Consider the following 14,292-nt stretch of genomic DNA (forward strand, 5'->3'; position numbering starts at 1 on the left):
CTTGGAGAGTTTGTGTGCTCTGGGAATGACTGAATATCTCACCTGCTCCTGAATGAATAGAATAGAGATGAAAAAGGTCTTATTCCTAGGATTCCAGGACCAGGTCTTTAAGTATTTCACTGTCTCTTCAAATAAAATGCTCATTGAAGTTTAAGGGAGTTTTGCCCCAGGAAAAGTTTAAATGAACTTGGACTCAATAAGGACCATAAAGTTTGGTAAATGGGAATTGTGGGTGGAAAAGGCTGATAAATTGTCATGTCCAGCTGAAGCAAAATCACTACTTCTAATAATTCTGGAAGGCTTCTTTGCTTGGGCTAATTTAAAATGTCGAGTGATGCACTATACACATCTCCATTTTACTTTTATTTCCACAGTAAATAAACTAAATCAGGTTTGTGCATCAGTAAATTGCATTTTAAAGCATTTGTCCACTGGTGAAATGTGTTGGTTTTACATATCAATAATAAATTAAAACTGATTATGAACCCAAGGGCTCAATTAAAGACACAGTGCTTTGGGGAAGAAGATAAACTTGTATATGGAGTTATTAATTTGAAAATGTTTTAAAATATCATATATATTTAATGGTTATAGGCATATTTGCAGGAAATATTGTAGAATCCTATTTGAACTGGATGCACTCTGCAGTTCATTACTTCTTGTCCGTTAGTAATTACATTTCTTTTATGAACAGTAATTTATCTATTTTTACATCACAGTATTAATTGTTTTGATATCTAGCTGAAATCTCTGTGGTAGCTATACCCAATTAAGTTTCACTGGGTAGCAGGAGCATAAGTAAATGATGATATTGAGTTCTCTGTATCTATGTGAGATTGTTAAATGCATTTAATAATTGAATTTACTTTATAGAGCTGTATTTTAATTGTTTTATAACATAGCTGACTGTAAATTTCAGTTCTGTGTTTACACAGCTCTGTTAAAATGCTGGGAAAGCAGTCTGAAACATGGTGAGCTCCAAGATTTGATAAAAACAAGAACGTGGTGTCCCATAAATGTAGATTAAATTTGAACCCTGACTCACAGAGACAAACCATCACCCTGTGAGAGTCATTGTGTGAACTGAAGTGTTTTAGCTTTTGTTAGGACAAGTGTGCTCGCTGCACCTATTCCTACCCACTGGGAGACAACTGGTGCTCCCCAGCACTCCCAGGGGCAGTGCTCACACTCATCAGCTGCGCTGCAAACAGAGCCACACTTCCTCTGCTGGGTGGGTGACAAGAGGCTCCGTGTCTAATGAGGCGATGGGAATTTGTTCCAAAAAGTCTTTCTTCTAAGCTGCCAGTTCTTTTCCTCAAATTTCTCAAGAAGCTGTTGGTCTTTAGAATTATTTAAAGCTGTCATAAACTTTGGGAGGATGGGGAGAAAAATCTCCCTTTTTAAATAACTTCTTGGAAAGACACTCTTCAAATTTCCCACTACTGATCGTACAAAATGTTGTTTCGATATAAACTTTTTGGCTGCCTCTGATATGGAGTTGTCACTGAGTTTCACTGGCATGTGCTTGACAGCTAGGCAATCAATTCTGTAAATGTTCAAAAGTGGTGAGTTTTCTCACGCTTCTAAAAAACCCTTATTAAAATATAAAGAGTAAATGCTTCTGTTTTACATTTAATGTATGCATAGAAATTTCATTAGCAAAAAAAAGCACCTAGGAACTGTTGAGGCAAAATAATAAATAATTTGGGCTGGAAGGGACATTTAAAGGTCATCTGGTCCAACCCCTCTGCAATAAAAAGAGACATCCTCAAGTAGATAATGATATAAGAATAAATATTCTGTGCAGCTTCAGTGAACTGGGATGCATTGTGAATGGCTTGTGCATATTTGTGGGATGTAAAAGGTGCTGATATTAACTGGCAGAAGAGAGAAGCTGGGAAGTTAGCAAGATATGAAATTAGCATCAAAAGTAATATACAGCTACTGGAATAAAATCAGGTTTTATAGACTGTGAACTCCTTTATAAATCTGCTTCCTTTCTTCTTTTTCAGTCTCATCTTGATATCCTGGAACAAAATAGGAACCCTAAGAAGGTTTACTGGAGGCAGCAGACACTCTGCCAGACTCTAGGAGGAAATCCATGCCCACTGCTCACGATCACTGCCATGCCTGAGTCTAAAAACAGAGATGACCTGGAGCAGTTCTGTAAGTAGCCCAATGAAGCATTAAAAAAGATGCTGGTGAGTTGTGCTCATGTCAGCAGTGGCAATAACAACATCTTTTGTGAGCATGCTGATTTTCTTGTCTTTCTCATTCTGGAAAAAGGAATATAAATATGAGGAATAGCCAATTGTGATCTCTTTTAAAATTACAGGTTTGCATGGAAGAGGGAGGAGAGCTGATACCATTTTGTACTTCTAATTTCTCTTCAATGATGTGAAACATTTGCAAAGTTCAATATAAAATATGTCCTAGAGCAAAAAACTGTGAAATAACTAATTCAACAAGATTTTTTTTCTTATGTTTTGTTTTCTATGAAAATTTTTATGTATTTTGAAGTCTTAAATTTGAAAAAAACAAATCCCAAAAACAAGATGACTTCAATTCTGGTCCAGCTCAGAATGAGTTTTCTGGTGAAATTCCAGCTCCTGCAGTGTGCCCAGTAGATCCATCTGGAACACAATATATCTCCTTGCATTCTGTCTGAGACCATACTGATATGTACTGTTTAATAGTAAATATTACAACTGCCATTTTATATCTAGAGCTGATTATTTCTCATTGTGAGAGCCAAAGATTTAGACCTTCAATGGCCCTGATGAACAAGATTAAGATATGCATGTTTCTGTAACTCAGCAGCAAGAGTTAAGATTCTGATTAGCATCACATTGGGTTAGCTTTGATTTTAGAGCCTAAATCACTAAAATCATTAACTACTTATATGTAGCTTGATTTTTTTTTTCTGAAATCGGGAACAAGGTGTACTGTGATTTTTTTTTTTTTCCTCTTCAAACATTACACAAGTTGAGGCTTGTAAATATTTAAATTGTCTTAAGATTTTTTAATATGTTAAGTGAATAATTTTCATTACCTCACTTAGATACTAGGCTAGAAGAATCCAAAGGGATTCTGTGACCTGAGCCACAGTTCTTATTGCAGACTTGTCCTTCTAAACTGAAAGGGAGCTGAAATATGAGAGTTGGTGGAAGTTATTGCAATCTTTTTTGGTCCAGGTTTAGAGCAGAGTGACTGCAGCCATGCTGACATTACTGTGTAATCATTTACAGCTCATGCCTTTTTAGTGTAATAACTTGATTACAAATTCAGCTTTTACCTTGGATTAGCAAATTTGTATCATGAACATGCTTTTCTTGGTTGAAATACTAAAGCAAAATAGCCAAGTACAGGCTACATGGGGAATTTAAAATGTGCATGCACATGCACAGCTTTAATTGTGGCTGTCCATGCCTGGCTTGAAGAGAGAATTCCTGCCCTTAAGCACTTTTTTTTTTCCATTATAATGATGACACAGAAAACCAGTGGGTGGGAGTTGGGAAGGGGGAGGTTGGTTACCTAAAGCAGCCTTTGGCACATGGCAGTGATCACCTGGTCAGATGTTATTTGCTATTTGTTATTTGTTATTTGATCAGGACTTTGCACCTCATGGCTGGAGGTCTCAAGGGGGCAATTGAAAGTAAGTTGGAATCCTTTATATGAGGATTGGAGCCATCTGGAAGAGGCATGCAGTGAACAAGATTTTCTGCCCAAGTGAGAAGCCCTTTCCAATGGTGGTACAAAGCAAAAACTGAGCTAACATTTGGGTTTGTCTAAGCAAAGGCTTGGAGTGAGTCAGTACATGAGTCACTATCCTCAACATTGGACTTTTGCTCTTTTGGTTTTGAAAGGACTTTCTGAAAGGAGTGTTTTGTGATAGGAAAGCAAAAAAAACCAAAAACCAATTTCAAGAAAGTATTGTGATATAAATGTGACCATGTTGGGAGGCATGGCCATTTTCTGGAGCACTGTATTCTCAGTATATTAGATTCCTTCTTGCAGTGTTAGAAGAAAGCCTGGCAGGTTTTCAAAGGTTGTTAACCTGTCTACATAGACAAGGCTCGGCTTCTTTATTCAGCCCAGGTTTGCTGAAAGATTCATAAGGCATCTATGGATGCTTTTTCCAAATGCTTCAGACTCTTAATATACTGCACCTAGGTTCAAATCCCAATTATATTGCTTAAGTCCTCTTTATTTTTGGTAGAAATAAATATCTCCTGCCTTGTGGTAGTACATGAAGCCAGTGGGAGCTTGTAGTTCTCCCTGGAATGCCATGAAATCCTGTGCCACTAAACCCTTCTTCTGAAGCCTTGCACTAAATAAGATTGCAGACTTCCTATCCATGGATCTCAAAACAGAACATATAGAAACCCCAGTTGTCCAACTGAAATAGAAGTTTTTGGGGGAAAGACATTGTCAAGATAAGACAGTTTCACTCAAGTTTTCAATACTGAACAAGTAAACACCATTACTCTTAAGTGATGAAAATATTTATTGTTCTATCAAGTGAAAGAACAGCAAGACAGCACGCCATGTTTTATGCTGTGGGGATGCCTGTAGGCAAATCTGAATAATCATGTATGTGCTTATTTTGTTTGAGTAGCTTGGTTAATTATGGCTTTTGGGGAGGCACTTAGTCTAATTTGTGCTGCTTTGTGTTGCTTTGATCAGCAGTTGCTTCTCAGTTTCCTCATTTTGTATGACATACCCATCTTTCTGTGAAGTGTTTTGGCTGATGGAAGGACCTGTTTGTCAATGTTTTCCATGCTAAAAACATAACACAAGAGCAACAACTTAGAGCTAAATATGAAGAGACCAAAGGGTGGAGGGTTTCCCTTCAATAAATCCCATGGCTTTGTACAGTCTCCATGGATATTTCAGCTTGAGAAGGAACGTGGAGCTCCAGCACTGGGGAACTTGGCACATAGATACTGAATAAAAATGGACAGCCCTTGTTTTTCCTTCTGGTTAAGGCCAATGCAGTTTTCATGAGCTATAGTAATTTTGATTTCCTATCAACCAAACTTGGGTTGCCTTTGTTACACGTGTCAGTCTGTACCTTGGGAGTTTGTTTTCAGCAATGCCAGTGGCACAAATCTCACCAGGACTTTGCAGCTCCTGCACATGATCATACTGAAATAGGCTAAATCTTTCTCAAGTATAGACATGTGGGGATAAGGAAACATCAGATAAAGAGGCACAGGGTGGGTGAGGAGTATTGGGAAGAGGCAGCAGGATCAGCCTGGTAAGAGTGCAGTGGGAAGAATTTGTTTTGTATTGGAAGTGCTCATGGAGAGTGAGGGCATGGCATCCTCTGTGTCTGCTGTGCTTTACTTCCCTTCCTCAACTCCTTCAGATTGCTCATGTCAGGCTTTTGATTAATGTGGTTCTAGGATGGTTAAATTTGTCTGAGTTAAATTTATTAACGTGCACCTTGTTAATAGGAAACACAAGCCATGCTGAAGGGAAGAAAAATGGGCTACTTCTCTCCTTCATTATGCCTTGTTTGTGTAAGGCTTTGATATTCACTTTAGGCTCCTTTCTCCTTCCATTCTTTATATCTGCCCTTTATATGATGGTGGTGTACTGAATAATTTTTATTAAATGTTCAGTTCTGAAATTGATACGAAGACAGAAAGAAGTGAGCTGGGAGCTCTTTGGCTTCCCGTGCTTTTACTCTTATTCATGCAACCACTCAGTTACAATCAGCACAACCTCACCTGAAACTTGGTACCTACCATGTCTGTAGGTACCTGAGCTGGTCAGTGGTCCCTGCTGGGCTTTGCAGCTCCATGGGCTTGAACAAATAGAGACTGAGAGGGTCTATTTTGGTTTTTGTGGTTGCTTTTTAACTTTAAACTTGCCCTTCCTTCCATCAGATGGAGAGGACTCAGCATCTAGCTAGTACAGATATTTTTAATACCCGTGCTAAGTGCAATATCCCCCATGGTCTTGTGATAAAGGTAAAATCATTCTGGCTTTATTTCTGGCTATGTTAGGTCTGCCTGGTGACAGTTAAAGGGACTTCTGAAGGGAGAGCAATTCCCAATATCTTTCAGAGCATTCTCAAGTGAATGCAGAAACAAAAAAATTCCAAATCTTGATGCCACCTCTTTGCTTGAGGAATTAATAGGTGTTTGCAGAGCTCTGATTTTCTTGTTTGCCATGTACACAGAGCCCAGTGAAGGCAGTGCTAGCAGCATGTATGTGTACTCAGTAATAGTTTGCAAACTCTTAATTCACAGTATTATTTATGCATGTGTGCACTGTGTAACTCCACTAAACTCCCTGGCAGACAGCTGAGTAGACCCTGCAAGCAATACTGTTGTGACAGAGCAAATGGACAGATTAATTTTTCAGAGAAGTGTAAGGAAAATATCTAAACACTGACACACAGGCAATGATAAAATTGTCTTTTTGTTAAGAAATAAAGGACATTGATATGTTGCTAATGTTAACAGAGTGGTGGAATTTAAATGAACAAAAGCAAAATGATTGGTCAGAAGAGAACAGTGTGCACTCTACGCTGCCTTGTGAGTGTTTTTCAGGAGGTGTTTCCTGGCTGTACCCTGAGCTGGGGTGGATTTGCTCTCACCTTTAGTCAGAGAAGGGAAGAGGCAGGGCACCTCTGAGATGTGATGTAGTGTAGGTGCCATTCTGGTTAGTGCTAACACAGAGTAATGACTCAAACAGTCCCAGAGGAATTGCACAACTCTCTTCATGGCTGGTTGTACTGTTGTCATCCCCATTAATAATAGTGGTTATTCAGTGTGTTGTGTATTCCAGAGTCAACACACCTAATGAGTATTCTTTTAGCCTTGGGCAGCATTATAGATCTGAATTTTGTGGTTTAAAGTTAACCCAAATTGTCCCAGATAATTAACAGCAGAGGTGAGGGAAATTAAACAAAAATGACACTAGCAAATGCATTTACATCTGTGATATCTGTCACTTTGAGCTGCTCTACTGTCATCATATGTCCTCTTTATGCATGGCTGAGGAAACCATTATGAATACTGTCAAAAAAAGATAATGATACCTGCTTATCTTAAATGTAGTCTCCTGAGGATTTGAAGCACATTTTTTGTCTAGGCATGTTTCTGAAGAAGGATAGAGTAACATTTTTGGGATAGATGTGGTAGGATTCTCATAACATTGAATCTGCAGATGCTCCTGGAGCTGGAATGAGGGATAAAGTGAGACTAATGAGGTGTCTTTACCTGGTCTCATCTTAAGCCTACAGAATAAAAAAGACACTGTTGCTGGGAAAACTATTCTAACATTTCTCAATTTGCTTGTATAAGCTATTTAGATGGTTGTTTTGCAACTTTGATCTTTTCCTAGGAAAAAACAAGCCCTTTACCTTTAAATATAAATTGCAGCAAAGAGCAATTCCTGAGCAAAGAACAGCAGAGGATGTGAATTGCAGGGGCCACTTATGCAGGATACTGGGAAATAATGATCATGTGGAAAATGTACACAGTTTAATTAAGCACATTGATTAAATCAATATGACTCAAACAGCTTAGTGCTCCAATCAGCTTAATCTCATTAAATGTAATTCAGGCCTCAATAATTGATTAATAATGCATTATAGTTTATGAATTATTGACTCAGAGTTATTATAACTGTGCCTGCTCCCCGTGTGGCAACCAGTGTTGCATGTTAATTATGAAAGGCTCAAGCTCTCTTGAATAACTTTTTCCAACCTGCAGATGACACATCTCCTCGTGAAACAGGGATCAAATTAGTTCAACACCTTATTGGAGTCAGTCCGCCCCAAAGGAAGCTGCACTCCTTAAAGGAAGCTCTCATCTAATAATGTTGAAATAAGGAGGTAGAATGACCTGCTTTGATTGGTGATGATGTTTTCAGCAGGCAGAAGGGCTGCCTGTAGCAATTCATCTGGAGTGCTAACCTGGCGTTGTGCTGGCTGGAAGCAGCTCACACCAGCAAACACATCTGCTCTTCAGTTACTGCGTGTGATCCTCCCTCCAGCACGCGTGCAAACAGCACAGCCACTTGCTGATGGACCCTCAGGTCACACGTGTCTGCCAAATGGGGACCAATCCACCTCCCCAGAGCTGTCTGCCTGCTGACTGGTTTGTGGGAAGGTCTGATAGGCTTTTATAGCGACAACTCCACAGTGCTAATGTCATACAAGAAGAAAGAGCCATTGCTGCTGTTGATGATAATCTCAGGAGAGAAACAAAGAACTGAAGAAAGCCCCTGCTCCTTGGGGGGGGTCCCCCATTAGATGGCATTTCCACTGAATGGGAACAGAAGATGTTATCTCTGACAGACTGTTTTTGTAGCTTTCTAGGTACTTAATGTGGACCAAATTGCAATCTTACGCAGAAAGCGTCCACCAGCATTACATTTCCTCCAAGAATTCCATTTACAGACCTGTTCTGCTTTTTCCTTTCATCAGTTCTCTATCTCTTCTCTTTATTTGTGATTATAGTTAAAAGTGAACAGATTTTGCTGTGTATAGAAATTGATTGAGATGATTATGGAACACTGGAGAAAAACATTTTTTTCTTTACCCTTGAATCTGCAATAATGAGGTTTGTGTCTTTGTATTCTTTTGATTTGAAGATTTTCTCCCAATTTGCAGGGCTGCCAGGCAGAGGTGCTGATTTCTCTCTCACTTTGTACCACACACTTTGTTTTTGGTGACAGGAAGAGTCAGCTGTTGTGAAAACTGTTATCCTGTTTTAATGCAGCAGTGAAGAAAGGCTGAATAAAATTGTCATGTGTTCTACAGTGCTAAATAATTACAGAATGGAGACTGTTTTTTTTCCACTTGAATAGACAGTTTCTCAAGCTTTTGAAGCCAAAGCAAAGCTGTCCAGTTATACAACACTGATGGTCTATGCCGAAATTTTTTCAAGATTGTCTTTCAATTTCAAACATCTCTTCTACTTTTTCCTTCTGATATCCCAGTCACAACAGCATTGGCAGCTCCTTGCAAAAAGAGCAGACAAATTTCTGCAAAACTATGCTCCTGTTTGAGTTCTCCAGCTTGCTGCCATAAAGATGGAAGCTGGTTGAATGGAATATGAAATTTGTGAGGCAGACACATGGTTGTCTGCAGGCTGAAGCCAGTATTTTTCATGATGTATCAAATGCTCTTTGAATCCCAACGTTTGGTGGAGCCGATGCTGCCAGCACAGCTTTGACACTGTGGTCAGCCTTCTGTGAGCTTGGCAAAATACATATTAATATATTAAATTCCAGTAGTCAAGGCAGCAAGGAATGGACAGAAAACACTGAACAAGGATGCTGAAACTGGACTTTGAAGCATAGAGAATCACAGTGTTTTTAGCAAAGAGAGACAGTAAATATTAGGGTAATCTCTCATTCTGTCCCACCCTCTGCCTAATGCAGCATGGTGGCAGAATAAGCACCTTAAATGAGATTATTTGTAGTGTTCTTCATTCAGCTGCCATGTTCTGCATTTTTTAAAAAATAAAATTCCTTCTGAAATTTGGATATTTTTTCTAAGCTGCTCTCTGATTAGGGGATAGAGCAGAAAATTCTGTAGCACTTTTTTCAGCATTTGTTCAGCTGTCTTTCCTTCTTTGATTTAGAACAGACTTATTTCTGCCCCAAGAGACTTATAACCTTTGCATGTCCTTTCTAGAGAAGAAATTATCTGATTAAAGCCAGAACTTTCTAGAACATAAGTTATTGATATCATCTTGATTGGTATGGACTTGGGCTAGAACATCAGAGTTGGAGTTGATGATCCTTGTGGGTCCCTTCCAACCCAAGATATTCTGTGATTGTCTCAGTAGAGATTAAGGCTGGCAATGCTCCAGACTTCCAGAACATAACAGCCTTTTCTGATGCACTAATGAATTAAACATCTTGAAAATCTAAATTAGCATATCTTAGTCATAATTATTTTATTTCTTGATTGGTTTGTCAAGTGCTTCAGAAGGGTCTTCTCACAGGAATGTGGTTCTACTTGCATTTTTGCTACAAGGCATTGAAAGTTATCAATGAAACTGAAAATGGTTTGGTTGTATGTATTTCTTATATTGCTTTGGAAATTTATAGGCAGCTGCTTGGAATATGCCTGTCTTACAACACCCCAGAACCAGTTCTCATTGCAGTGGACCTGCAAGCTTCTATATGAGTGCTAGGTTGCCCAAATTCTTGCCTTAACAGAAGGGCAAAAAAATAATCTTTCCCTTAGGTGGAAACAGTTTGTGAGAAGCCTGCAGGTGTTGTGTTTCCAATGGCCAATCAAAGTATTGAAATACAGCCCAGCAGAGCCCCCAGGCAGCTCTTTCTCCCTCAAATGGTGAACAAGCATTAAACTGCTACTGGGTTTCTATGATCAGCTTCAAATTAATGTTTGGCAAAACCCCCCCAAATCAGTGTGTTTCTGTGAGTGGCACATTTCCCATGCCAGGCCATAAATTGTAGTCCTGTGGGGAATGTGCTAAAAGGTCACTGTGGTATTGTGTATGTCAGCCAGAGAAGCTTTTGAATTGAGAAGTCTCTCCTTAATGTGGCAGAGATGGGCTGTGAGAGGGAGGAAATAATTTTAGGGTCAGACTGTCACTGGAGATCGCTCCTATTAATATTCCATGTGCTTACCAAGGTGTGAAGAGTCAATGCCTGTACCTCAAGTTAAAAGCCAAGGTCAGGAAGGGGTTCCTTCATCTGGCTACAATATTGCCCAGTTGGTCGTGTGTCATATTACACAGGGTGGCTGTTTTTCACAACTCAGAAGGTCTGGAGCACCTGCTGATGTACAAAGTGGGTTCTCTTGAAGGCGGCTGGGTTTGGACACCTGTGTTCAAGCAGGTGTTTCTGGTCAGTAGTGCTGAAGGTGTGGATAGTGGGGCAGTCTGTGAATCACTCTTGCTCCTTGAATTAAAAGGTCAGTAAGAAGTTGCTCAGGTTCAAGACTTCTGTAAGGTAAGAAATTGTAATTTTCTAACAGTAGAAATGTGGCCAGTTGTTCTCCTTTCTGTTTGGTTGTACCTCCTCATTGATAACTGCTAGGCAAGCTGTGCTCAGAGATTTGGGAGCAGGACAGCTGGCAGGTTGGCCTTGTGGAAGAGTAATCTGTGGCTGGAAATCCCAGGGGGTGCAGCACACGTACCAGCTGCTGTCAGACCCACACAGCCACTCCTGCCATCTCAGAGAGCAGTTTTTGTTTCTGGTTCAATATTTTTTCCTTTTCTGTTCCAGAAAAGCTGTGCTGATGCACAGATTGAGGTAGATACACATTGCTTTCTGATGCCTGATGATCTTGTGGGAACAAACTATTTTGGATGGCAAGATTGGGCAGAGCTGGCAAAAAGCAGGGTCTGCCACTCTTCTAGCAAACCATTGCTTTTAGTTTGGGAGCTCAGCTCGGGGACAGTTTGTCAAGTCTTGCACAGTTTGTGTTAAAGAGCTGCTAGGCTGTGCCAGAACCCAGAGTGTGTCCTGCTAACAGGGAGCTCTGCTACTCTGAGGTAGAGTTTTGATGCTCCTGTGACTCCTGAATTTCTCACTCTAACAATAGGCTTCAGCTTCACAGGCAAACCCTTCCTCAACACCCAGAACTAACAGACTGTTGGGAAACAGTGTGGGTGGTGTTATAACTTTCATGTTGCTTTCACCTTTATCCTTCTAAACTGGGAATTTTCTTGGTGCTTTTAAATCTTGGCTGGCTGGTTTGGAGACATTGTCTACTGTGTCTGACTTGAAAATAGAAAAGTCATTCAGCTGATACCTCAAGGCTTTGAAAACTTTCTGGAAAACAACAATCTAATTTCTGGATTTAATGTTCCAAGCTATGCATTTTTTTCTGATAAAGGCTGACCTAGCTACTCATGCATTAGGAATGCCTGGAGTTGTTTGGATTGTATGGAACAGCTTTAGTGCATGTTTGCCAGAGCTGCAAGCAGATAGTTTGTTCAGCTACTCTGCCCACATCTATGCGAGGGGCTCCACACTTTTGTGAAATGTAGCAAACACTATTTCTATGTGCTGATCTTAATCAAATGCTATTTCTATGTGCTGATTTTAATATTAATCTATCCAAGAGCATTACTGAGCGAGGAGGCATATTTGCAATACATGGTACACGTTTGTTTTTCTCCTGGTTTTGTATCTGGAATTCTGAACACCTGCTATTTCTAATTCCCACCTGTAAGTTGATTTTACTGGGAGGGTCTATGTGGATTTCTGCCTGACCTGTTTAACTGAGTTTAATTTCTGTAATTGGAGAATGAGATCCATTCCTGTGTGACTGATACAGCCAATCTTATCCCAGTAAAATAAACCAGCAATATGTTGAAAGTAGTAGTTTGCAGATGCCACAGGCTGCTACCACTTGTTGCCTATAACTGACAGATTCTAGAAACAAGCATTTGTGATTAATGGGCTGCAATTATACAGAAATAGTGAAATGAAATGGGACTAAAAATACCCCATAATGATTTTTAAAAGGCCATTCTGTTAATGAGAGGATTTGTCCATCTCTACATCAAAAAGAAACTTGTTAGCTCTCTGAGCTTGCCCACCTGTTTCTAATGCAGAAATAGAAATAAAAACCAAGTGGGGACAGCTGCTCTGCTCAGACTGCAAATGTGCTGATAAGATCAACGAGCTGACGAGTGACATGGTAGATACCGCAAAGTGCACCAGTGTTCCCAGACAGCTAAACTTGGACTTCTGTATCATTTCAGGGCACTTATTATGTGGCTGTAACACTTGGAAAATGATATCTATTAAATCACCAATGCACTTAGAATTTAATTTTCTCTATCAGTTGTAATTGTTGTGCTTGTTAGCTGTGGGGGGGAAAAGAAAGTTATTTTCCTTGCCATTTGGCAATTCTTTTTATAAGCTCTTACTCTTTTTTTTTTTTCCCCCCCCTTGAATTTGTTTAACAAACTCTTTTGAAATTATTTCTAGCTTAGCCTGGGTGCTTTGAAATAAAGAGGTTAAATTAAATATGTTGAAATTTTTATTAAAACATGATGTGGGCAGAGGTGATGAATAAATCAAGTCAGAATGGGATTGGAGATATGTCTTGGCCCACAGAGGAAGGATTTGTGGACAACTTAGGGACTTTCTTTTTTTTTAAGAACCAGAGAGACCTACTACACTCTTATTTCCTCATTCTTCCCTTACCACTTTCATATCATCTTTTGCTTTTTCCCTAGTCTGAAAACATGAATTGATAGTCATGGATAAAGGAATACCATAGCACTCTGCAAATGTGTATGTGCTTGATAATTTTGGGAAGGATGGGTGGGTTCCAGAATGAAAATGACAGCTGATCTTGATATAGGACAAATAACATGACTGAGAGAGGGCTTTCCTGATTATGTCTAAGTGCACAACTCAATTCATTTTCATAGCTAATGAAAAGAGGAGGAAGTGATTTAAAGTAATGGATTATATAGAAAATCACTTCTAGGGTGATTGTGGATGGCATAGAATTGTTTGACTGGAGCTTGGGAAACAGCTGTTGAGCTTCCAGCTCTGATTGATTTGTATTTCATCCTTGGGCAACTTGATTTTTCTGTAAATCCTTACCTTCATAACTTGGAACACACTTGAAACATGTAATCTTCAGTCTATGAAGTGCTTCCAGAGAAGATGAGTGAGGTGGAATTCATTATCACTGGCATCAGAGTGACTTTGACAGGTCTCCCAGAGGATGTTTTTGTCCCATGGCGAGCACCTAACAGAAGGCTGTAACTAGTGATTGAAGGAGAGATGAAGAAAATAGGTAGATGGATGGGAGGGCAGAAAGTCCTTAAATTCCTTGCTAATCAGGCTGTGCCTGCTGGAAATAAAAATGCAGAGATGCTTTTATTGTAAAAATGAGGCTGTAGTGGATCACACAGAAGAAACTATCTCTGGCTTCATTTTTTTCCTTTGTGCTTGCTGTGATGAGGAATTTCTGAAAAATTTTCTGAAAAAAATATTTTTTATTTTTTTCTCTAAGTCCTTCCTACCTCTGTAGCCACATGCAAAAGGTGCAGCCAGAGCTGGGGTCATTCCTCTCCTGTCCTGAGCAGCAGTGGACAGTGCGGGCTGTAACAAGATTAGTGTCTCTAGTGCCTTGTCAGCTTTGTTACTTCACAGTGCTGCAGGTCACCCTCACAACTTGGGAATTGTTATTGTGTGCAGTAGGGAAGTGCATTTAGCAGAGCAGGCGTTGAAGGCCGTTTTTAAGCTCAGTCCTGTAAATCCTGGCCTCTGGCAGCCCAAGCTGTTTAGCTGTGTTTTATGAATCAGGTCATATCGTGTCTG

At 39.7% G+C, this 14,292-nt stretch overlaps 1 protein-coding gene across 1 annotated transcript in view; it reads left to right on the forward strand.

Annotated features, from left to right (window-relative positions):
- AGBL1 (AGBL carboxypeptidase 1) overlaps positions 1-14,292 on the forward strand; it is a 266,761-nt gene that overhangs the window by 76,950 nt on the left and 175,519 nt on the right. The window contains exon 17 of the mRNA XM_041469320.1: positions 2,013-2,166. Coding sequence (XP_041325254.1) covers positions 2,013-2,166 — 154 coding nt within the window. The remainder of the gene's footprint in view (positions 1-2,012; positions 2,167-14,292) is intronic.

The sequence above is a fragment of the Pyrgilauda ruficollis genome, unplaced genomic scaffold (assembly GCF_017590135.1).
Source record: "Pyrgilauda ruficollis isolate IOZ18807 unplaced genomic scaffold, ASM1759013v1 scaffold23, whole genome shotgun sequence".
NCBI lineage: Eukaryota > Metazoa > Chordata > Aves > Passeriformes > Passeridae > Pyrgilauda > Pyrgilauda ruficollis.